The following is a 23,219-nucleotide window of genomic DNA, read 5'->3' on the forward strand; positions in this document are numbered from 1 at the left end:
AAAAGGAAGACTCTTTAGGCTTTAGGCTTTAGGCTTTACTGGTTTCAAGGCCAACACCAGTTTGCTGTACTGTTTGGCTGATGACGTTGTATTGGCTTGTTTTGTTCAGTTAAAATAAATGAACAAACATTAATTCATGTATTGCTTAGTAGTGGCCTATTTCTAACAGCTATGTTGCAAATTAATTAATTTGATGACTATTTGTTTTCAATCCATCTATTAATAATTGGATAGCAAAGGGTAAGTATATTTCTTTTTTTGTATCTTCAATTTTGACCATGAGATACTTTTTACAAGTTAATGTTAACAACATTAACTTGGGTCTGAAGCTAACCAGAGGCACTGCTCTGTCTGAAGCTCTGTTCCTCAACTTAGACTTTAATCCATTAACACACACTGACAATAAAGAACTGACTCTACAACTGAACATCAGGTGAGTTAATTTGTTCTTAAATAAGTCTCTTTCAAATAACAGTATGGTCACTGGCTAGTTAGTTAGTTACACAGGACCATGTACTGGCTCCTCAATTTAGTTTTTTTTTTTTTTCGTGAGTTTTAAGACCTCAAAACCTGGTGATGGTGGAACAACCCTTCATAGAAAAACATGCAAATCTCCTCCGGCGTGATGCAAGGAATCAATACTGGTGGTCTGTCCTGGAACCACTTCCCTCAACACATGCAATCTGTGTATAGTCTCGATAAAGATGAATGATTCCTTGAGTAGTTATCAATTATTTCCATTTATCCACTTGCTTTTGAGCAGGCTGATTAGAGATTGATGACCACTGATGACCAAATATGGCACAGGGCTACAGCACATTCCATTCAAAGCAATTGCATATGCAGCATACTTAAAAAGAATAAATGTTCAGGGTTTAAAATCACCTGATCTTTCTGTGTCTTGACAGAAGCAAACACTAGGATGAGGAGACTTCCTCCAGGATTAACTCCCTAAGCACTCCAGTGCCGCTCTGCCATGGCCAAAGAGTCACAGCTCTGGGACATCAACAGGTAATGCTTTTCTTTGTGTCTTCTTTTTTCAGTGATATTAAACATACAGGTGATGTTTGTTGGCACTGATGCATGTTGGGGTGTTTGTGAGCTAGGCATACAGAGCATAAGAGGTAAACTGGGGTCAATGTGCAGTCAGTCTGTGGTGATCCTGATCCCTTGGCCAATAATCTTCTTGCCTGATTGAGCTTTCAGATGCACTCGATTATACAAGATTTATTTTGACCTGTTGTCTAACAATGTAAAGATGTATTTATTCATACATAAGCATTGCAAACACAAAATCAACTATTTACCTGTCTTCTTTTTTCTTTTAAAATTGTGTAGATTCTTATAGGTGCCTCTCAGCTGCTGACTCACAATGGCCTGTGTGGAGGAAGACCTCGCTTGTTCTGTTTGCCGGGACCTCTTCAGTCAATCTCAGCCTTTGCCATGTGGACACAGCCTGTGCTCATCTTGTGTCCGTGAAGCCTGGATTGGTTGCAAACGCCTGACCTGTCCACAGTGCCAGGACGAGCCATGCGAGGTGCCATGTGACTGCTGCCCCCTTGAGGCAGCAAAGGCATTAGCTGTGAAAACCTGTTTGAGATGTGAAGTGTCTCTGTGTAGCCAACACTTGCAGCCTCATCTGGAGCGGCCAGCGTTTAGCAGTCACTTATTAGTGGATCCACTGAATGACCTCTCCCTGCGAAGATGTCCAGCTCATTCAGAGATATACCGCTATTACTGCACTGATGAGCAGGTGTATGTGTGTGGGGACTGTCTGCTGAGCGGGGCCCATGCAGAGCACCAAGTTAAAGCCTTGAAGCATGTCGAAGACGATGTGAAGGTCATGTCTTAATTTTTCATTTCTCGGTTCTCTTTCATATTTCTCGGTTTCTCTTCTTGACTTTTTGTTCTTGTAATGACTTGCCCTATTGATTCTAACTACAGAAAGGAAATTCAAAGGTGCCCTTTGTAACTTTCGTGGTGGGTAGTAGCTACCTGCCTGTCTACATTTACTTTGCCATTTATTCAAGTATATGTGTTTTTATTGCTATAAAAAAGGGCAAGCATGCATTCTTACTGTGCCGGGTCGTCTCTGCAGATCTGACCTGTAACTGCTTGTCTCTACAGAGATATGTAGGTTTAGAATGTGACAGATCCTCCACCAGAGGATCTTTGAAGCATGTCTCATGAATTTCTTTCTACTCTACAGTTCTCTCATGTCAGTTTCAATTTGCCACCCTTTACCTGCTTGACTTTGCAATTGTATACTATTAAAATAATAGGTGGGCTCTTCATATAAACCTTACTCATACCCTTGTTGTGTGTTTTACAGGCCATTCTCAATGTGCTGCTTCAAACGGCAGAGGAGAAAATTCAAAATGCAGAAAGAATTCTCAAAGAACATGAAAACAGTGATTGCACTATAATTGTAATACAACAACCCCTACATCATTTAGGTTTGAGACATTTGTGCACAGGCATGATCCTTTGTCTCTGGTAGGAGTCGTTGAGGGAGGACGATGCCCAAGTGGAGCGCATGGGCTCAGACCTGGAGGCCCAAGTAAAAGCCCTGGTCCTGTCTCTGAGGGATCTGACCGAGAGACAGAAGCAGCAGATCATTGAACGCGTCCACAAAGACTGCACCAAAGTGAGACAGGACGTGAGCCAGACACAAAGCATCCAGGAGTACCTGTCTGTGCTGCAGGCAGAAACAGACCCCTACCTCCTCATTTGGGTAGGGACAGTGCTGATCACACAGTCTTGTAAACCAATTTATCTTCTCAACAAGGGGTGTAGGTTTATGAAATGCATCACATACTGCTTTTGTGCCACTTCACGCTGTGTTTCTGTGCTATTTATAGGTTTAAGGAATTTGGATAATTATATTAAAAAACAGGGCACATAGAATTTCTAAACAAATATTATAGTTAAGCCCTCTGCTCTCAAACAAACACATCAACAAGTTCTCTATTCCTATTATCTACTTTATTAGCAACAAAGAATTTCTAAAATGTTTTCCATTCTTTCAGGCCTTTCAGTCAGATGACACAAAGTGAGTCTCACCATTGAATGTTTTTGTGCATGTAGTGTCTTCAGGTGCGATAGTATGCACTGTAGCATGACATAGTACACATTTTATTCGTCTCAATGAAGTTGTTGAAAGAGTTGTTTGTCTGTCCTTTGTATTTAGGCTTTTATCTGACTTGAACAGCCCTCCATTCCGTCCGGACCCCATCAGTTTGGACAGAAAGCCTGTCTTAGAAGAAATAGAAAGCAAGTACAGGGGGTTTATCACATCCACTCTGCACTGCCTCAGTGAACTCAAGAGGGAGCTCTGTAAGCCCATGCTTTTGATGAGATTTTTGGACAAAAAGTACAAACACAAACTATTATTAACTGTTGCTTTACTATTTCCCTGCATCCAGTGACAAGTCCGTTAACCCTGGACTTGAACACAGCTCATCCTCTTTTGAATGTCGCTGAGGACCTCCGCTCTGTCTCTCGAATGAAAAAGCGCCTGTCCTGTCCGCCGCATCCCGAACGCTTCGACCACTGGCCCCAGGTCCTCACAGTTCAGACCGTCTCCTCTGGGACACACTACTGGGAACTGGAGGCCGAGGGCTTCTGGGACATCGGTGTATGCTACAAAAGTATTGGCAGAAAGGGCAAACAGAGCAATGCCTTTGGGAACAACAAGGTGCACACTCTTAGTTATATACCGTTTTATGACATTTATACTGTACCTTATTTTATTTTCTGTTTCCGCTGAGACTACGGTGTCAACCCTTATTTGAACGTGTATATTTATTCAAATTCTTCGGGTTCAAATTGTACGGATTGCCTTTATTTGATTGTAAAACTGTTTTCAGTACTACTTTTTTTAATTTCTTTTAAGATTTGAAAACATTCCAACAAACCCCTGGTTAGGAAATACTGGTCTACTCTACTTTGATAATGGGAAACACTAAGTCAATATACTTTCAAAAGCCTAATATTTTGTTTCACTCTAACTTTAGCTTTCTTGGAGCTTAACTCAGCAGCACGACAGGAAACTAGCTGCCTGGCACAACCGTAAGAAGACCCGCCTCATGCACCAAATGACCGGGAATCGAATTGCTGTTGCGCTGGACTACAGTGCGGGCACCATCACCTTCTCTGAGGTGGGAACCTTTGGAAACCTCACCCACGTTCACACTTTCTCAGCATCCCTCACTGAGCCTGTGTGTCTGGGCTTTGGACTGTACAAAGTTGAGCTCAAAAGTCGGATATCCATTGTAAAATTTTGAGTTTTCATGAAAATTGCTGTGGAGAAAGTGGTGCATTTTGTAGCCCTAATCTTACTCACTTTGAACAATAAATCAAACAAAAACGTCAACTTTTACTGTATGTCGTTTTCTAAGGAAGCAAAGTAAACAGATGGCCAAGTCTGTAGAAGCAGCTTGTTGTGGGTGAACAAATGAATGTAACTGGATATAGTTTAAACACTATGTAAGATTGATTATTTTACTCTACATGAAAATTACATTAGATGCCTTATTGGCTCAGTGGGTTAAATTACAACCTCCTGCCTAATTACATCTTGTTATGTTCACTTTTTCTTCACATATTTCCCTGCCTTTATGTCTATTCATAATAACAAACACTACACACATTTAGATTTGACATATTTCTGAGTGTGCCACAATGTGAACGTGACACTTGAAACTAAGCTTGTTGGAGCACATAAAATATTGTTGTAATTTGTGGAGGTATTAAAGCAGTGAGTGGGCGGTTGGAGCAGAGAGTGAGAAAGCAGCAAACAGAAGAGGAGCGGCTGTGAGATGAAGACACACACACACGCACACGCACACGCACACGCACACACACACACACACACGCACACACACACGCACACACACACACACACACACGCACACACACACGCACACACACGCACACACACGCACACACACGCACACACACACACAGGGAGGTGAGAGAGTGAGGCGATCAGACGTATGCCGCCTTTGTTAAGAATACTGCTGCTCCTAAACACAGAAGGACGAAACACAAGTGCTTTGGACTCAAATATCTTCATTCAACCAAACAAGGTAATTATTCATTTACATAATACTAAATTCACAACTAGAGAGACTGCGGAAAATTGGGGAAAATAGTTCAGATATTTCAATGATATTTGTAGCATTGAAATATCTGAACTATTTTCAAGCATTATTTCTTAATGTAAGAAATAATGCTTGAAAATATATGGCTATCACAAGCTAAATTGCTGAGTACTGTCTTGGTAGCTAAAACAAGAGATATTTATTTATTAGTGACATACTTGATATAGAACTCCAATTAATATGAGCTTTTTTCCCCCCACAAAGTCTGATTATATAAAACGCTGCCAACCCTGAAACACATGTGATTCTTATATTAGTTTAGCAGCTCTTATTGCAATATTTTTCCCAACTGAATGCATTGCCTGTCCCTGTCAAGTTTAAAAGACAATTGAAAATAATTGATTCAGGTGTTTCTACTCCAGACTTATTGTTGGTATAAAGCTTTTTCTCATTCTGATGTAAAGTAAAATTGTGAATGTGTTGCTGAATGGGTTTGGGAGGGGCGAGGGCCGGGGGATACTGTACGTGTATAAAAAGCAGATGGTCACGCCGTGGAGTTGTCCTTAAAGCTCGGTCTCCCTCTGCCTCCCTCCTGAGTCCTGCATCTTTCCCTTGACACCCATCCAGATCCTTACCTCATCTATTTCACCCACTTTCTCACCCAACTGTTTTCTCTTTAGGCTCATTCTCATCTTCTTGTGTCTTTTTCTTATCCACAGCTACATTCCTTCAGCCTCGTTGACAGCGTGTGTCAGTTTTTTTTTTTATAGATATATATATTATTTTTCGCCAAACAAGATCATTTGGAGAGGCCTGACCCATTCAAGATAGCATGGTTAAATCCAAGATTAGGGTGAGTGAGTGAGTAGACAGATTGGAGCAAATAAAAGGATTTGACTAAATACTATGACTCATAAAATTTGAATAATTTAGATACTGCTTCCACAATTTCTTGTCAACACTTTGCTGGCACTAACTTTATCCATCCAATAGTGTTGTGTACACTTTTCACAAAGGAAAATTCACAAATCAAATCTTCAATCATAGCATGTCTTTCAATTGTCCATAGTACAGTTGCTGAATTTATCATGCATCCCAGGCCTCTCCCCTTTGACCTCTCTTTACTGCTGGTTGTGCTTCTGCTGTGGAGAGCCAGGGGCCAGAATGACACTGAGCCCATCGTACTTGAAGGAAAGTGTTTGGTAGTTTGTGACTCTACTCCTTCGTCCGAGCCAGCCGGTAATGCCCTGGGAATGTCGGTGCGCTCCGGCTCAGGGCGGGTGGCTTTCTCTGCCAGCCGCCAGACCAACCACGAGCCCACAGACATGAGCAACCGCACCATGATCATCTACTTTGACAATGTGAGTCTCTGTGCAACATTTTGGATATGAAAATAAACTGATTAAAATGGCATTTGATTTGAAAGTTACGCCTCACTTTTCAATTTGCTTCACTCTTTTAAGATGTAAGTTGTAAAAAAGTATATCCACTGTTTTTCCTTTTTTGTTCAATCAGATTTTGGTGAATGTCGGCAATCACTTTGACCAAGAGAGCAGCATCTTCCTGGCACCAAGAAGAGGAGTCTACAGCTTCAGCTTCCACGTCGTGAAGGCATACAACAGACAAACCATTCAGGTTAGATTATAATTAGGATTCAAGTGATGGCTATGGGCTGTTATCTAACTAATAATGCTGTTTGGTTTTAGGTGAGCCTGATGGTGAATGGTTGGGCCATGTTTTCTGCTTTTGCCGGAGATCAGGATGTTACCAGGGAAGCTGCAACTAATGCTGGCCTCGTTATCATGGAGAAGGGGGATAAGGCCTACCTAAGACTGGAGAGGGGCAACCTGATGGGCGGATGGAAATACTCAACTTTCTCTGGCTTCTTGGTGTTTCCATTGTGAGGAAGAACAACATCAAGAATGAACATCTCTCTATAACATGCATGAACAAATGTGTGTAACCTAATGTACATCAATAAGTCATAACATTTTAGCTACTGATGAACATGGGATCTTGTGAGTTGTTGCTGTATTAAAAATAACCCGAGGAGGCGACAGAGGTCAAATTCTTCAGAAGTGGTTATATAGGGTTGGCTAACATCCCCACGCACACTGTAGCTCATCATGTTATTCCTTATTGTTGTATGTTTATATTTTTGATTGGATTTTATAATAGAAGTAATGATTTAAGTATCCAAAAATATATTGTAATTATGTGCAATTCTGTGTTACAACTCCTGTTGCTCACTCTTTGTTTATTTAATCCATCACTGCTGTTTGCCACATGGCCCCCTGTTTATCTTAAAACCATGCCAAGTTTGTTCCCTATTCTCCTGTGTTGTATGACTGGAGCCCTCTATATCCTATGCCAAAATGTCTATGATCTGCAACAAATGTCTATATATTGAGAGGTTTATTATATTAAATTATACTATTGAAATAATTGTCTATGTTTTATATCAACGCACCACATACAGCCATGATCACAGTTTATAATACTATTTCGTCTGCTGTCTTTCTCTTTGTTGTGTTTTTTTAAAAGGGAATGAGCATTTTTCTAACTTCCTGTGTGTAAATGCAATTAGCTCTTGTGTGGTTTATATCAGTTGCCATTCCTGACGCTGTCTCTTGAACCAAATAGGGAATGATGGATGGCAATGGTGATGTCCCTCCCTGCCTTAAAGAAAATAGCTCAAGTTTCTATGAGCACATAAGCACATTTCTTTCTCTCTCTTGTGACTCCGCTCTGTGCCATGGCTGATGTTTGCAAATATAGCTCTCACCAGCAGAGTTGGCGTTGGCGTTTACCAGGCGCACCGGCACGAGTCAGCTTGGTGCTGAACAGCGGATACTCCACGCAGGGCAGCGGACAGATGGAGGCTTTGGCGGAGCTCTGCAGGACGGCCGTGGATGAGGGGCAGTGTGCTGTCACATGAAGTCATGTAAGCTTCCCTGGGTTATTAAGAGGACACAGTTTCCAATTCTTCTTTTTTCATTAAAAACATATTAACTCTTGTGTCCATATCATCCTCAAAATGTAATTACAACCCCTCCTTAAATTTACAATACGAATTCCTGTATTGCCTCATAGTGCTCCATTTATGATATAGTTTCCTCTATTTTAGAAAGCAGTTTGTATTTTATTTTCAGAACACGAACATATTGGCCTGCGTATAAGTAAGACCTCTAAAATACAAATCTGCTTATTTTGAATTTCAATCAAACATATTTGAAATACTCTTTTTGGGGGGAACTTTAGTGGCACTTTATGCCTCCAAATTTTGCTGTAGTTGCTGTAGTTTTAGATGTCTGAGTGATACAAGTTGATAGCGGTCTTCCTGGTTGGCCACTAGATGGCACTAAAACAAATACCACAGCCATCAAACAGAAAAAGCCGTCTCTGTGTGTTGACATGTATAATTACCAACGCTTCTAATTAGAGAAAATACAATACGTCCCTTTCTGTTGTAATTGTTTCTAATATAATTTAAAAAAAAAACTACATCTTGATCACAGATTGCTTCATGCATCGATAATGATTCCTATTGTACAGCTTGTGTAATGAATATGAAAAAGACAGTGGGCTAATAAGAAGATCACGAGGTTGGCTTTCACCATACTTCTGTTACGTTAAATTTGGTAAATATTTGCAGCTAGCCAAGTAAACGTCACAATTCGGCTTAATGGCCGTCTTTGAGCGTTAATGAGGTAAGTAGAAGACCATTCAGTCAAATGATCCAAACTAGGCCGCATTTACTGCTTCCTCAACCGAACATGGCAACTGTCCCTCCTTTAATTTCTCGTAAATTTTGTTGACAATCAAATTAGCCAATAGAATGTCAGTGTGTTGCCGGCTTGGACCTAAACCCACCAATTGCTGTTGAGATACTCGGAGGACACGCCCACTCTGCTTTCTCTGGCAAGAAGGTTAGTTCCTGCTCTCCTCTGGCCGTTTCCTGTAATCGTACAGTGTTGTGAGACGGAGAAAGCCATGTGTGTCGATGCAAAGGTAAATTTAGCCCCAGAAATATCACTGAGAATGTTAGGGCAGTTGATATGATGCTAATTTTCAGGTATTTTTGCCGAATAACTGGTGCAGGTCAACCGAAAGACTATTGCGGCCTAAGCCTAGTCTGAAGGTAGAGGCAGTGGTTATTGTGGCACGCTGCTTTGGTTTGGTCCGGTTTGTTGATGAGGTTGAAGCAGTCCCGGAGACTTGGTGGTCGATGGGAAATGACAGTGAGGCAAACAAATCACTCCTAATGTACAAACTATGCTATTTATTGTCACCAAAACGAGCAGTTTGTATATGGACTTGTGTAATACAGGCACATTGGTGGCGGCACAAGCTAATGCTAACATGGGTTTGGGATAAAGAGCAAAGCATCCAGCTCACAGCATCAGTACCTCCTCGCTGACCCCACAACACACTTTTCATTCATGGTTTTTGAAGTGGGTTCGCCTCTTTATGACGAACTTGGGCTGTATTATTTCTGTGATCCTCGTGTTTTCTAAACAATAATGATGTAGCGTAAATAAGACTAGCTTGGTGTCTCGCACTTCGGAAAAGTAAGTTTGAGTAGTACAATGTTTTGGTGCCTAGGAAAACCACAATGATTTCTCATTTGTCAAACTAACAAACGTATGTCTATATGTTTTATTATATTTCATATAATTCATATAGATCGATTCATCACGTTGACCAAAACAGTTCAAGATTTGTAATCAAGTGGCAACATTGTAGTTGTTATTGTTATGCTGTTCCTCATGTTTTCTCCTCTGGTATTTTATTGAAATAATTTATCAATTTTCCTTTTAACCCCTTCCACTCTCTGTTTCAGTTTCTTTAGTCAAGACAAAGAGCTGGACAACAAATTGTAGCTTCTATCGCAGCGTCTCTGTAGTATTGTGCCCGTCTCCCTTTGTGGAGGGGGCAAGATGGCCGATCCAATCATGGACCTTTTTGAGGACACACCTCTGTTCAACCTGGACGCCATACCGGACGACTCCTTCACTCAGGGCTCCTCAGACCCCGTGGAGGAGGCACTAAAGCTTGCGCTGGGTCAGGTTGACCCACCCACTGAGTCTGAACCCACTCCAGAGCTCACGGTCAACACTGGTCTGAGTATGCATGCTCCTGTCATCCCTGATCCTGTTGCCATTCAAATCCCTGCGCCTCAGCCAGTTCCGATAGCTCCTGCTCAGACTGTTTTAGCACCAGCAGCAGTGGAAACTGTTCAGCAGATACAAACCTCTGTGGCCACTGGTAACACTGTGCTGCTGAGCTCTCCTCTGACTGTTTCTACTGCTCAAACTGCCACCACTCTCACCTCACAGCAGCTCACTCAGATCACGCACCAACTCACGCCCCAGCAGCTAGCCGCTATCACACAACAGGCAGGCGGGAAAATAGTCATCCTCAAAGGACCCCAAGGTCAAGCTCAGGTGCTGCAGACTGTGTCAGGAGGGCAGGCCGGTGGAAAAGTTATTCGACTGTTGTCCGGGACGTCCCTCAAACCAGGCATGTCTATCTTGCAAAGTGGAACAGTCTTGAATCAGGCAAATGCAGGACAGACTCAAGTTAAAGTGGGCACTGCTGGGGTACAGAGGCTGCTACACTCTCCCAATGGGCCAGTTAAACAGGTTCTGCTGACCTCCATGCCCCAGCAGGTGCAGCAGACTCAAGGCCAGTCCATTCAGGTTCAGATTCCAGCGGCTTCTCAAGTCTCCCAGGTCCAGCCACAGGCGGTCCAGGGTCAAGCCCAGACAACTCAAATTCAAGTCCAGCCTCAGGTCCAGACCCAAGTACAACTCCAGCCTGCCATGCAGCCCCAAACTCCAGTAAGTTGCTCTTCCACTGCCTTTCTGTGTCTGTGTCTGTGGTGCTTTCTTCTTACGGTGTCATGATTTTAGGGAAGTGAAGCAAAGCGCATCACACTCGTCCTCCAACAGCCGTCTCAAACCACCACGGCTGCATCAGGAGCTCAACAGCAGCAGGTGACCCAGGTCCAAGTGACTCAACAAGGGCAACAGCAGCAGACTCCCACCAGACTCGTGCTGGGGCAGCTCCCTGGAGGAAAACTGGTGCTACAAGGGAGCCAGCTAGCTGCCTTAACCCAGGCTCGGGGAGCCGGGCAGGCAGGGGGACAATCAAAAGTACTCACCATTCAACTGCAAGTGCAGCAGCAGCCCAACCAACAGGGCGGAATTAAGGTAATTAAAAATATGATATGGCTTGTTGGCACTGTGCTCTCAGGTTCATTGCCCAAAATTGTGTAGAAATGCATATTATTCCTTCTCTACTGGTTACTGCATATAGATTAGGGCTGGGTATTGCCTAGTACTTCACAATACAATATGTATACCGATACCGGGTCCACAATAAGATATAAATCTTGATACACGGAACTTGATATTATGGGTATCCTTAAACCAGTTTATTAAAGGCGTAATGGACGATTTTTTGGCCCAAATCTGAGTCTTATTTCCTCGTGGCGTGGACTGCCGATTAGTCCTGCTATGTATCAATCATAAAACGCACCTACTGTTCACCTGCAGCCTCGTCGGCTCGTCCCCAGGAGAGCAGCACGTTTACCCGTGTCTAAGCGCGTGGATCTATCATCATAGTTCCCTCAGTGCACAGGACAAAATGAAGTCAGAGAAAGACGTTTCGAGCTGGCTCATAAGAGACGGAAATCTATGGAGACGAGAGACGCGATGCGATCCGTCGCGCTAATAAACAAACGCACGTGTGTGTTGTATCAGTTCGCACGGGTGGAGTGCGCATGCGCACTTCCGCTTGAGTTCTCAAATCGGCAAAAAATTGTCCATTACGCCTTTTAAAATTATGTTTTGATAAAGTAGAAAAACAAAATGCATTAAAATTTCACGCTGTCCTCAATATCAGAAAACAACTGTCCTTTTGATTAAGTCACATTTTCAACTCCTCAGATTCAGCCTTGATGCAGCAGTCTATAGGTTCAGATGTGTAGAACTATGCAATTTCAAAAAGATACGCATCTCTGTATCAATACATGTATTGCCAAGAATTACGTCATAATATATCACAGCATCGATATATTGAGCACAGCCCTAATAGAGATATTGTTTGACTTTTATAGTATCAGCTGGTTTCTGGAACTGGCAATACTGGCAGCCCACAAGTTTTGCAGATATCCCAGGGCCAGGGAGGACAGAGGGTTGCATTGCCTCTTAAAATGCTTCTGCAGCCACAGGTAAAACGTCTTTGTTTTTTGTTTTTTTAATGTTGAGGTTAACAAGAATTACCAATTTCCCTAGGTGAGCTCAGCATCCTCTGCAGGTGGCACAGTTTCTGTGGTGAAGGTAATAAACACCTCCGCGGCTGGAACCTCCACTACGACCACTTCTCCATCCCAGGCCATTCGCATCATGAAGGCAAGTGGGGAGCCAGCCTCTGTGCGTCGCGTGGAGATCTTGTGCAAGCAAGAAAAGGCTAATCGCATCGTGGCTGAAGCTATAGCCCGGGCTAAAGCTCGAGGTGAGAAGAATCTGCCCAGAGTCCTGAACCAGGATGAACTTCCAGCCTCACAAATGTCTCCAGAAATAGGCGGCACCGTGACTGTCGTCACCACTCCAAAGAAAAAGAGCAGCGGAGGAGGGAGTAAGAAGAAAACCCCTCTAAACTCAACACCCAAAATGGGAGCAGTGGCCGATAAAAAGGGCAAAGCAAAGCCGTCCGGAGGAACAGTCACAGTGGTTGGGGGCACAGGAATGACTGCATCTGGAAACAAAAGCAAAAGCAAGACAAAACCAAAGTTAGTTTAAACTAATTGTTGTAAAAATAAAAACTAAATGGTCTTTGCAGAAACAATCATTGAGTCAATATCTTTTTCAGCACAATTACTCTGGTTGGAGCAAAGAAAAGAAAACGCAACGGGTCTTCTGACCACTCAGATGGAGAACTCAGCCCAGCCTCTCCTGCTATGCTTGATGATGACATGATCATGGTATATATTTGACAAGCTTCAAAACGTCTTGTTACACTGAAACCCAGAACACAGGAACTTTTTATCTCATTCACATTCACAATTGTTATTCAAATGTTGTAGTCTGTTTCTCTAATCTTTGTCTCGTTTTGCCTAGAAGAGGCGTTCCAATCGAGTGGTAAAAAGAAAGAAATACACTGAAGACCTAGACATAAAGATCACGGACGATGAGGATGAACAGGAGGATGTAGATGTGACTACAACTGCTGCAGCTGTAGCCTCCATCAGCGGTGTGCCTCCTGTTCACATCCCTCAAGAAGTGGAGCTGGATGGTGATGGATTACCCAGCATGCAGTTCTTTGTGGTGAGACTTGTCGTTCTAATTAAAAAAGATGGAAAACCTCAATTTTCTAATTGAAGTATGTATTAACCTGACTGTTCACAGGAAAACCCAAGTGAGGAAGATGCAGCTATTATTGACAAAATATTGTCTGTGAGGTTAGCTAAAAAAGAGGTATGTTTTTATTTTTATCCTCCTTATTTTTCATGTAATTCAACCCGGTTTTACCAGGCAGAACATGACATCAATGTTTCTCTCTTCTACAGGTGTGCCCTGGTCAGTATACCAATGTTGAAGAATTCTTTGTCAAATATAAAAATTAGTAAGTCTCTTAATTTATTTCCCCATAGCTTTAACTTTAAATGATGCTCAAACGTAATCAATACATTTGTTTACAGTTCTTACTTACATTGTGAGTGGGCCTCTATGGCGCAGCTGGAAAAAGATAAAAGGATAACACAAAAGATAAAGAGATTTAGGACAAAACACGCTCAGATGAGGCATATTTTCCAAGAGGTACGACCCTCTCCATTCAAATGAGTATTTTGTTTTGTTTTTTTGATTTACATGAATGAGGTTTACACACTCTTTCAGGAGGAGGAGGCTTTTAATCCAGACTATGTGGAGGCGGACCGCATACTTGATGTATCCCACAGTGTGGACAAGGACAATGGCGAGGTGAGGAACTTTGAAAAAATTGTATGATTTTATTTTCCATATGTTTGTCTCATTATTTTGCTATGCTCATTTCCTCCACCAGCCTGTCATTTATTATTTGGTCAAGTGGTGCTCCCTCCCTTATGAAGATGCTACCTGGGAGCTTAAAGAAGATGTGGATGAGGGCAAAGTTGAAGAGTTCAACAAACTTAAAAGCAGACAACCTCGTCTGAAAAGAATGGTTTGTTTTAAACATCATTTCTTTTTATTTTATTAAGAACCCCAGTTTTAAGCTGCTCGCTTCATGGTTTACTTCAGGCCAGACCACCTGCTGCATCATGGAAGAAATTAGAAGATACCCGAGAATACAAAAACGGGAATATTCTCCGAGAGTATCAGCTCGAAGGAGTTAACTGGCTGCTCTTCAATTGGTACAACAGGTATTCAACTTGTCCTGTAACATTGTTCTTGTGACTCTTTTGTGAAATGTCAATAACAGTGTATTTCTTTTGTAGACAAAACTGCATTTTGGCAGATGAGATGGGTCTTGGAAAGACCATTCAGTCCATTGCGCTACTGTCTGAGATTTACCATGTCGGTATCCAGGGCCCGTTTCTGGTTATTGCGCCACTCTCAACCATCACCAACTGGGAAAGGGAGTTCTCCACATGGACCGACATGAATGCTATTGTATATCATGGGAGTTTGGCCAGTAGACAGATGATCCAGCAGTATGAGATGTATTTCAAGGATGATAAGGTAGAGTTGACATTTGAACTGAGTGCTACATATTAAGCTAAGTATTAAATGTCATTATTAAACATGATTCTTTGGCGTCTGCAGGAGCATTTGATTCCCGGTGCGTACAAGTTTGATGCACTTATCACCACCTTTGAAATGGTGCTGTCAGATTGTCCTGAGTTGAGGGAGATTTCATGGCGTTGTGTTATTATTGACGAAGCCCATCGCCTGAAGAATCGCAACTGTAAGCTACTGGACAGTCTGAAAATGCTTGACTTGGTGAGACGATAAACATACTAAAAGCACATATTAGTTGAATAAAATTATGTTTACTCAAAATTATGGAACATTTTGTCTTGTTCTTTATAGGAACACAAAGTTTTATTGACCGGCACACCGCTTCAGAACACTGTGGAGGAACTGTTCAGTCTCCTGCACTTCCTAGAACCTGCCCAGTTCCCATCGGAGTTTGAGTTTCTCCGAGAATTTGGTGATCTCAAAACAGAGGAGCAGGTATTTTCAGTGCACACATTTAAACATGAAGCATTTAAACATCTTCTTTTTCTTTACTTTACTTAACTTTTGACTTTACTTTTACTTTGAGTTCATTGTCTTGTGTCAAATTTGGGGCTAAATCTTCAGCTGCAGTTTGCAGCTTTGCTCGCATCTCTCATGGACATATTCAGCCATCCAATGGGACCATCCAAAACACTTCTGACTGCACAGGAATTCACTTTTTACCAGGGCTTTTGGGGTTTGTCACAATTTGTCTGGAAGAAAAAATTTTTTTCCCCCACCTCTCAAGATAAAATTTCTACACGGACTAAAAAATCGTTTTCATGCTGTCCAGACAATGCACCGTCATTGTTGACTTGTTGGTCCACATGGACATTTTACAAATTCACAAATCAATCTACTCTATAGCACATTTTAGCATATTTCATACTTTTCCCTCGTTCTCCATTTAAAACAACAGAGTTCCCGCTCGACTGGAAGTGCGATTACAATAGAAGTGCTGATCTGTGGCAAAAAGAGGCAAAAGTGGGCGGGGCAGAATAAAGTCAAAAGTCATGTGGGAAAAACTGGGGGAATTTGTTGGCATTCAGTTACTGTTAATGTGAGACACATATTCCTATCTAATACCATGTCTGATCTTGTTTTACAGGTTCAGAAACTACAGGCCATTCTCAAACCAATGATGTTGCGAAGGCTCAAGGAAGATGTTGAAAAGAATTTGGCACCTAAACAGGAGACTATAATTGAGGTTAATAGTTATAAAAGCACACACATTCATCATAATCTGAGTTGTAGTCTTATGTGTATTTTTTCTGCTCAGGTTGAGTTGACTGATGTTCAGAAGAAATACTATCGGGCAATCCTTGAGAGAAACTTCAGTTTTCTCAGTTTGGGGGCAAGCAGTAACAGCAATGTCCCTAATCTGCTCAACACAATGATGGAACTGCGCAAGTGCTGCAACCATCCCTACCTCATCAATGGTGGGCATCAGTTTTCATTACTGTCTTGATGTCTGTATATCTACTAAAATACTTCACCGTTCAATATGAAATATATAAATGAGTCTCGTCTCCTACACACAGGCGCGGAAGAGAAGATTGTGGCGGAGCTGCGAGAGGTGTATAACCCCACTGCCGCCGACTTTCATTTACAAGCCTTGATCCGTTCGGCCGGAAAGCTGGTGCTACTTGACAAGCTGCTGCCACGTCTTAAAGCTGGTGGCCATAAAGTGCTCATCTTCTCTCAGATGGTGCGCTGCCTCGACATTTTGGAGGACTACCTCATTAACAAAAGGTAACTTTTTTTTTCAAATCTGCATTCTGGTTTAATGGTGTGTGGGACTACTTTATTTACCTTTTGTGGAATCCCAACTTTTGTAGGTATCTTTATGAACGCATTGATGGCAGAGTGCGTGGGAACTTGCGTCAGGCTGCCATTGACCGGTTCAGTAAACCTGACTCGGACCGCTTTGTCTTTCTGCTGTGTACCCGTGCTGGAGGCCTGGGTATCAACCTCACTGCTGCTGACACCTGTGTCATCTTTGACTCTGACTGGAATCCACAGAATGACCTGCAGGTACTGAATTATTTTTTCAAAACTCAAAATGTATCAATACTTCACAAATTTTTGTGTTTTTGTTCAATTTCCAATTTTACAGGCACAAGCAAGATGTCACCGAATTGGCCAGTCCAAGGCAGTCAAAGTATATCGCCTTATCACCAGAAACTCTTATGAGAGAGAAATGTTGGATAAAGCCAGTCTGAAGCTTGGCCTTGATCGTGCTGTTCTGCAGAGCATGAGTGGCAGCAAAGAATCCAGTGTTAATGGGGTAGGATTTTTACATGGTTTACTGTTGATAACTTGTAGATATTTAAAAAATGTAATCACGACAATCATTGTGTGTCAACTATTACAGATCCAACAGTTTTCTAAGAAGGAGATTGAGGATCTTTTGAGGAAAGGTGCTTATGCCGCTATTATGGACGAAAATGACGAAGGCAGTCGCTTCTGTGAGGAAGATATCGACCAAATTCTTCAACGCAGAGCCACCACCATCACAATTGAGAGTGAGGGAAAGGGCTCCACTTTCTCCAAGGCCAGCTTTGTGGCTTCAGAAAACCGCACAGACATTGCACTGGATGACCCTGAGTTCTGGCAGAAGTGGGCAAAGAAAGCCGACATAGACATGGACTCCATGAACCGAAAGGTACATTGTCTTCAAATTATTTTTGATGGATGGTTTTTGCAATGTGTTGGACTATTTATTCCATCTCATCTCTGCTTTGCTCCTAGAATACGCTTGTGATTGATACTCCACGAGTGCGCAAACAAACTCGACAGTTCTCTTTGAGAGGTGAAGGCGACGGGTCAGACCTGGACAGTGATGACGAGTATCCACCAGCCAATTCTCGACAGTCACGAGCCTCGAGACGAGCGGAGCGCCACAGTGGAGGAGGCTACGGGCGCACTGACTGCTTCAGAGTCGAGAAACACCTCCTGGTTTATGGGTATAAAACATTTTGGATGTGTACATTTTAATTTATGCTCTACAGATTAGCTGACATTATTTAACTTCCAGTTGGGGGCGCTGGAGAGATATCCTGTCCCATGCGCGATGTAAGAGGCGTCTGCTTGAACGTGATGTGGAAACCATCTGCCGAGTCATCCTTGTGTTTTGTCTAATCCATTACCGTGGTGATGAAAACATCAAAAGTTTTATCTGGGAACTTATCACGCCTCCAGAGAATGGACGGGAACCTCAAACTTTACTCAACCACTCCGGTAAGGCTTTGAAAGTAGCGTAACAGTTACACGAAGAATTGGGTTTTTCATTAGTTCCTTCTCCCAGGCTTGTCCATCCCTGTACCCCGAGGGAGGAAGGGAAAGAGGGTGAAGGCCCAGAGCACTTTCGATGTTCAGAAGGTTGAATGGATCCGAAAGTACAACCCAGACACTTTACTGCTGGACGACAGCTATCGTAAACATCTCAAGCATCAGTGCAACAAGTAAGAGAAGAATTACATTTTGAGTGAATTGACATGGCACATTTCAATTTGGATGTTATTCAGAACATTTTATTTATTATCTAAAAAACATCTGCCTTTTCAGAGTGCTGTTGAGGGTGCGTATGCTTTACTATCTAAAGCAGGAAGTTATAGGGGAGCATGCGGACGCCGTCCTTAAAGGAGCTGACATCAGGTCAATAATTTAGGACCAATTTTTCCCAAAAATATTTCCGTTTGGTTCTGAAACTAATTCAAGGTTACTACATTCACAGAGATCTGGATATCTGGATGCCAGAAATGGAGCAGACTGAGGTGCCCTCTGCGTGGTGGGACTCTGAGTCGGACCGCTCACTACTTGCAGGTGTATTTAAGCACGGTAAGCTTTTGTTTTTTTTTGCTCCTGATGTTTAAAATGTCCGTTGTCTTTAATTATTGTATATTTTTTTCAACAGGCTACGAGATGTATACTACCATGAGGGCTGATCCCTGCCTCAGTTTCTTGGAGCGAGTGGGTCGTCCGGATGACAAGGCCATTGATGCTGAACAACACACTGGTGATGCTGAACTTGGAGACGAGTGAGCGCTTCATAGTTCTATTACAAAAAATATTAGAATTTTGTTCTTTTCTCAATATTTCTTTAAAGTAACTAAATTTATGATCAGATTTTCATATGTTTTTATTTAAATTGCAGTGCGGATTTTGACAAGTATTCTGAGGATCCAGAGTTCAAACCAGCATCCAGACTACCCAAAGACCTCTATGATGAGGTGTGTTATTAGTCTGCATTTTATACAGAAATCCACTTGAAATATTTGTAAATACTTGATAATTAAGATAAGATAAGCCTTTATTTGTCCACACAATGGGGAAATTAATTAATATTGCCAAAACAATATGACAGTGATCTTTATGCATAGTTTAATTTACTGATCTATTTTTTGCCTAGCCTGACTCTATGAACATAGAGGATGAAATTACAGTGGAGGACAAAGCGGGACCAGTGTCCTCAGAGTCGGCACCTGCGCAGAGCGGCCCCTGTCAGTGGCCTTCTAGTTCATCACTAACGGCACGATTACGAAAGCTGATCACTGCGTACCAGCGCAGCTACAGACAGGAGCAGCTTAAGATTGAGGCTGAGGCCAAAGGCGACCGCAGACGGAGAAGATGTGAACAAGCGAGCAAGCTCAAGGAAATAGCACGACAGGAACGCCAGCAAAGGTATAGTCCCATTTATGAGGGGAAGTGCATTGTAAGACTCAGAAATGTTGCCAAGTACCGTGTAGAAACATTGAAACATCTTTAAAAAAAAATGTTTTAGATGGACACGCAGAGAGGAATGTGATTTCTATCGAGTCGTGTCCACTTTTGGTGTGGAAAAGATGTTGAAGGAGCCAGGTTTTGAGACCATAGGAGCTGAATTTGATTGGACTCGCTTCCGCACGTTTGCACGTTTGGACAAAAAAACTGATGAGAGTCTAAGTCGATACTTCCGGTCATTTGTTGGAATGTGTCGGAAAGTTTGTCACCTGCATCCAGTTCGTTCAGAAGGTAACTACATCTAAAACACAATGCAAAAATATTTATTAATTTTGTTTTTCAACTTCACAATTGTTTTTATTGTCATTTTTAGATCCACCTGAGCCCTCTGTAGCTGTAGCTCCCATCACTGAGGAGCGTGCTTCCCGTACCCTTTACCGTATTAGCCTTCTTCGCCGCCTCCGTGAGCGAGTCTTGCCTCATCCCTCTGTGGAGGAGCATCTGGCCTTGGCTCCTCCCAGTGCAGAGCTTCCCGCCTGGTGGAGCACTCCAGAGCACGACCGGCAGCTGATGCTGGCCGCATCGCTGCATGGCGTCAGCCGTACAGAGGCTTCCATCTTCCCAGACCCGCAGTTCACTTTTACTCAAGCTCGAGACGAATTTGTCCTAAATCAGCAAGCGCCGCCTCTTCCACCACCACCACAGCCCCAGAGCCTAATGCTTCTTGGTCAACCAAAGTCTGAGGACGAGCTGGCCACTGTGAAGGAAGAAGGTCCTGAGCATGACGCGCTGCTCAGAGCTGAGCTGTCTGCGGAGCTGACGAGCATGCCCCTGAGTCACAGTGTAAAACCTTTAGACCAGAGCTGGGGGTTTAAGAGGAGTAAAGTGAAGTTGAGTCGGAGGAAAGAGGGTGGCGGCTCTGACTCCGACTCCGACTCTGATTCAGGCTCATCCTCGTCTGATCGCTCTGGCAGTAGCGACGACAGTGGAGACAGCGACGACGAGAGAGATGGAGGTAATATTTTTCTAAACTGTACAATGAGGTTCATCCTGCTTTCTTTGTGTGTTACAGTTATTTTTATTCCAGCAGGCATGAAAATGAGTGATGAGAATAGTTTACTGTCAATCACTCAATCTCAAGATGGTAATCCACCGCCTGTCAGAGTCGACTGGCCCAAGGTAACAGATACGTTTTGGCTGTACTGGTAGAATTCCAGCAGACAAATAAAACTGAACTTGTGTACCGTTCTTTCAGGACCGTGTCCTTATCAACCGACTGGATAATTTGTGTAATCTGGTGCTGTCGGGCCAGTGGCCATCAGGGCGGCGCTATTTGCCTGAAGTCCAGCTCAACCCCAGCTCAGACTTTGGAGGTGATGAATTGTACTACACAAGGTTGATCCGTAAACCTTTGCCGATTGGCCCAGGAGCTGAGGGAGAGGATGGAGAGTTCACAGTCAAACTTCTCAAGGTGAGAACATGCATTATGAAGTAACGAACGTCAATAGTAGGTAATTAAAGTAAAGCTGTACAACTTATACTGTGTAATACATGTGTTGATTTTTGCCCTTCCAGGAAGAGGGATTGAAGCTAACCTTCTCTAAACAGGCTCTCATGCCCAATGGTTCAGGAGGAGAGAGCAGCCGCAAGAAACGCAAGGACCTGGAGGTAAACGTGTATTTTTGTTGGAAATGTTTTTATTATTTTCTTATGTTTCTTTTCTACACTTATAAATATAGTTCATTTTCTAATGTTACATTTTTTATTTTTAGTTTTCAGACCCAGAGGGGCTCCTTGATCCACTGGAGTGTACTCCTCGTCGTAGAGATCCTCCCACGTGGCTAAAGGAGAACCCAGAGTATGAGGTTGAGGGAGACATGCTGGAGGTACGGTTGAGACTCAGACTGTACTTGGTAATAATGTGTAGTTGTGTTTTCACTGCCACCTCTTTGTGTTCAGCTTCTGGTGAACAGGAGTAAACGGAAACGAAGACGGAAGGCTGACAAAGTGTTGACAGGCACAGAAAAGGTCAAGCTGATTAACATGAGGACGGGCAAAAAGGTATGGTTTTATAATTCACTCAAACTAAAAATGATATATAATTATAATAAATGAATAACTTGGTCACCTATAGTATTTATCTAAATTATGAAACGAGAAACGTTACGTTGTGGTTTTCCTGCTCATTTTGGTAATTGGATTATTTTCCTGCAGGTTGGAGCAGCTTTCTGCCCAATGATACAAGACCTGAGAGAATATCTAGAGGAAAACACAGATAATGCTGTGGCACCAGATTGGTCTGAAACTGTGCGCAAATCTGTAAGTTGTTGATTTATTTCACTTAATATGTGGTTTGTCTCATTTTTGATGCACTTTACAACAACACGTGTTATTTGTTTCCAAGGGCTTCCTGCCTGAACATCTCTTCCACCGACTGCTAAATGAGGATTCAGAAATTCCCAAAAAAAGCAAAAAGCGGCACCACCATCACCACCACCATCACCACCACCACACACTGGACCCTGCCCCCGAGGAGCCTAGTCTGGACGGTGTGGAGGAAGAGACCCTGGTGTCAGACGGGGCCTACATGATGGATGAGGAGGAGCTGGAGACGTCCCACCACTTCCTTACCAGTCCAGACTTTGACATGAAAATGGAGGGCGGAGACAGCCTTTCCCAGGACTATGACAGCTCAGACCAGGAAGCTCTTTTGGACGACGTCATCTTGCCTCAGAAAGACACCGACTCCTCATCCAGTTCAGAGGATTGAATAGACTCTCAACCCCGAACAAATCAGACTGTGTCCCCATCATGTTATTCCTCATTTATTTTACTGTGTATCAACTAATGGATAAATGTTTTGTTGCTACTTTTATTCATTTATTTTATATAGGAGTTTTTCTTTTTCATAAACTGATGTTTGCACCCATCTAATTTTCATGTTTACTACTTTCGTCCTTCTCAAATCTCAAAACGCTGACTAATTTCATGACTCCTCTTCCACCAAATCTTGAATTCCGATCACATTCCCAGCTGTGACCAAAAGAGGATCCCTGCTTTACCAATCCCCTTTTCTTATTTACAGACCCCAAAGCTGGTTCTACATGAAACTGGACATGCGCTGCGCAGAACCTCAAACCCATCACATTCATCTTCTGCTCTTTGGTCGGTCCAAGAGGAGCTGCGAGCAGCGCATGAATGAACTGTTATTGTTTTCATGTGGAATGTTTGGGGTGAAGATGGAAAGAAGCATATAGTTACTGAAGCAGAACTAGAAGGATGGATGTGTTGTAAATTGTAGAGCTTGTCAATTGTGTACTATGGTGCAAAGATGACAGCAATGAGTTCCTATTCTTGTTTTATGACCTGACTGTATCTGTGATGAATAACAGCGATCTACAGTGAACACTGCTTTGTGTGAATTATTGTGGTCGAGGAGTGCGTTAGGAGAATTATACCTGGCTAATTTTTGTTATATTCATGTGCTACATTCAGTTTATATGTTGTATCGATGTTCATTCAATAGATATTTATAGAACAAACACTACCAATAAAAAATAGGCTTGAATGAGAAATACATTAAACATAAGTTTGCTTTTCTAACAAATTATTTATAAGCTCATGCAAG

The 23,219-nt window shown here is 42.5% G+C and overlaps 3 protein-coding genes across 6 annotated transcripts; all 3 read left to right on the plus strand.

Annotated features, from left to right (window-relative positions):
- The first annotated feature begins 578 nt into the window (after nt 1-578).
- trim110 (tripartite motif containing 110) lies at nt 579-4,362 on the plus strand. Of its 2 annotated transcripts, XM_072441014.1 has the most exons (9): nt 579-647; nt 909-1,011; nt 1,339-1,840; nt 2,333-2,428; nt 2,501-2,734; nt 3,030-3,052; nt 3,191-3,336; nt 3,426-3,697; nt 4,017-4,362. In XM_072441014.1, exons 3-9 carry the CDS (start codon nt 1,373-1,375, stop codon nt 4,284-4,286), a joined length of 1,509 nt encoding a protein of 502 aa, XP_072297115.1. In that variant the 5' UTR covers nt 579-647; nt 909-1,011; nt 1,339-1,372; the 3' UTR covers nt 4,287-4,362. The 2 variants fall into 2 exon arrangements, with proteins under 2 accessions (XP_072297115.1, XP_072297116.1); XM_072441015.1 differs by lacking the exons at nt 579-647; nt 909-1,011 and having other exon boundaries at nt 1,285-1,840.
- Nucleotides 4,363-5,923: 1,561 nt separating this feature from the next.
- cbln12 (cerebellin 12) lies at nt 5,924-7,550 on the plus strand. Its single transcript, XM_072441016.1, has 3 exons — nt 5,924-6,466; nt 6,621-6,740; nt 6,812-7,550. The coding sequence occupies exons 1-3, from the start codon at nt 6,194-6,196 to the stop codon at nt 7,007-7,009; spliced, it is 591 nt and encodes a 196-aa protein (XP_072297117.1). The 5' UTR covers nt 5,924-6,193; the 3' UTR covers nt 7,010-7,550.
- Nucleotides 7,551-9,006: 1,456 nt separating this feature from the next.
- On the plus strand, nt 9,007-22,997 carry chd8 (chromodomain helicase DNA binding protein 8). Of its 3 annotated transcripts, XM_072441019.1 has the most exons (40): nt 9,007-9,116; nt 9,949-10,948; nt 11,021-11,320; nt 12,229-12,342; nt 12,407-12,626; nt 12,690-12,903; nt 12,984-13,095; nt 13,232-13,438; nt 13,520-13,588; nt 13,681-13,736; nt 13,813-13,930; nt 14,009-14,092; nt 14,175-14,312; nt 14,390-14,511; nt 14,587-14,830; nt 14,915-15,091; nt 15,182-15,325; nt 15,978-16,076; nt 16,149-16,308; nt 16,411-16,621; nt 16,708-16,903; nt 16,986-17,156; nt 17,244-17,534; nt 17,621-17,835; nt 17,907-18,109; nt 18,177-18,333; nt 18,437-18,526; nt 18,606-18,709; nt 18,786-18,909; nt 19,026-19,101; nt 19,281-19,552; nt 19,653-19,882; nt 19,965-20,606; nt 20,679-20,770; nt 20,847-21,062; nt 21,167-21,259; nt 21,364-21,477; nt 21,551-21,652; nt 21,806-21,910; nt 21,996-22,997. In XM_072441019.1, exons 2-40 carry the CDS (start codon nt 10,046-10,048, stop codon nt 22,359-22,361), a joined length of 7,551 nt encoding a protein of 2,516 aa, XP_072297120.1. In that variant the 5' UTR covers nt 9,007-9,116; nt 9,949-10,045; the 3' UTR covers nt 22,362-22,997. The 3 variants fall into 3 exon arrangements, with proteins under 3 accessions (XP_072297120.1, XP_072297118.1, XP_072297119.1); XM_072441017.1 differs by having other exon boundaries at nt 12,407-12,903; XM_072441018.1 differs by having other exon boundaries at nt 12,407-12,903; nt 13,235-13,438.
- The last annotated feature ends 222 nt before the right edge of the window (nt 22,998-23,219 follow it).

The sequence above is a fragment of the Eucyclogobius newberryi genome, unplaced genomic scaffold (assembly GCF_026437365.1).
Source record: "Eucyclogobius newberryi isolate DKJ021-1_F unplaced genomic scaffold, fEucNew1.0.hap1 SCAF_12, whole genome shotgun sequence".
Classification (NCBI taxonomy): Eukaryota; Metazoa; Chordata; class Actinopteri; order Gobiiformes; family Gobiidae; genus Eucyclogobius; species Eucyclogobius newberryi.

Bases quoted from the DNA above. Each gene is read 5' to 3' on its own strand.
- trim110 (XM_072441014.1), top strand. From the start codon at position 1,373: ATGGCCTGTGTGGAGGAAGACCTCGCTTGTTCTGTTTGCCGGGACCTC. The intron at 1,841-2,332 runs GTCATGTCTTAA...TGTGTTTTACAG, and splicing joins ATGTCGAAGACGATGTGAAG to GCCATTCTCAATGTGCTGCT. The intron at 3,337-3,425 runs GTAAGCCCATGC...CCCTGCATCCAG, and splicing joins TGAACTCAAGAGGGAGCTCT to TGACAAGTCCGTTAACCCTG.
- cbln12 (XM_072441016.1), top strand. From the start codon at position 6,194: ATGCATCCCAGGCCTCTCCCCTTTGACCTCTCTTTACTGCTGGTTGTG. The intron at 6,467-6,620 runs GTGAGTCTCTGT...TTGTTCAATCAG, and splicing joins TGATCATCTACTTTGACAAT to ATTTTGGTGAATGTCGGCAA. The intron at 6,741-6,811 runs GTTAGATTATAA...GTTTGGTTTTAG, and splicing joins ACAACAGACAAACCATTCAG to GTGAGCCTGATGGTGAATGG.
- chd8 (XM_072441017.1), top strand. From the start codon at position 10,046: ATGGCCGATCCAATCATGGACCTTTTTGAGGACACACCTCTGTTCAAC. The intron at 12,904-12,983 runs GTTAGTTTAAAC...TATCTTTTTCAG, and splicing joins AAAAGCAAGACAAAACCAAA to CACAATTACTCTGGTTGGAG. The intron at 18,527-18,605 runs GTCAATAATTTA...CTACATTCACAG, and splicing joins CTTAAAGGAGCTGACATCAG to AGATCTGGATATCTGGATGC.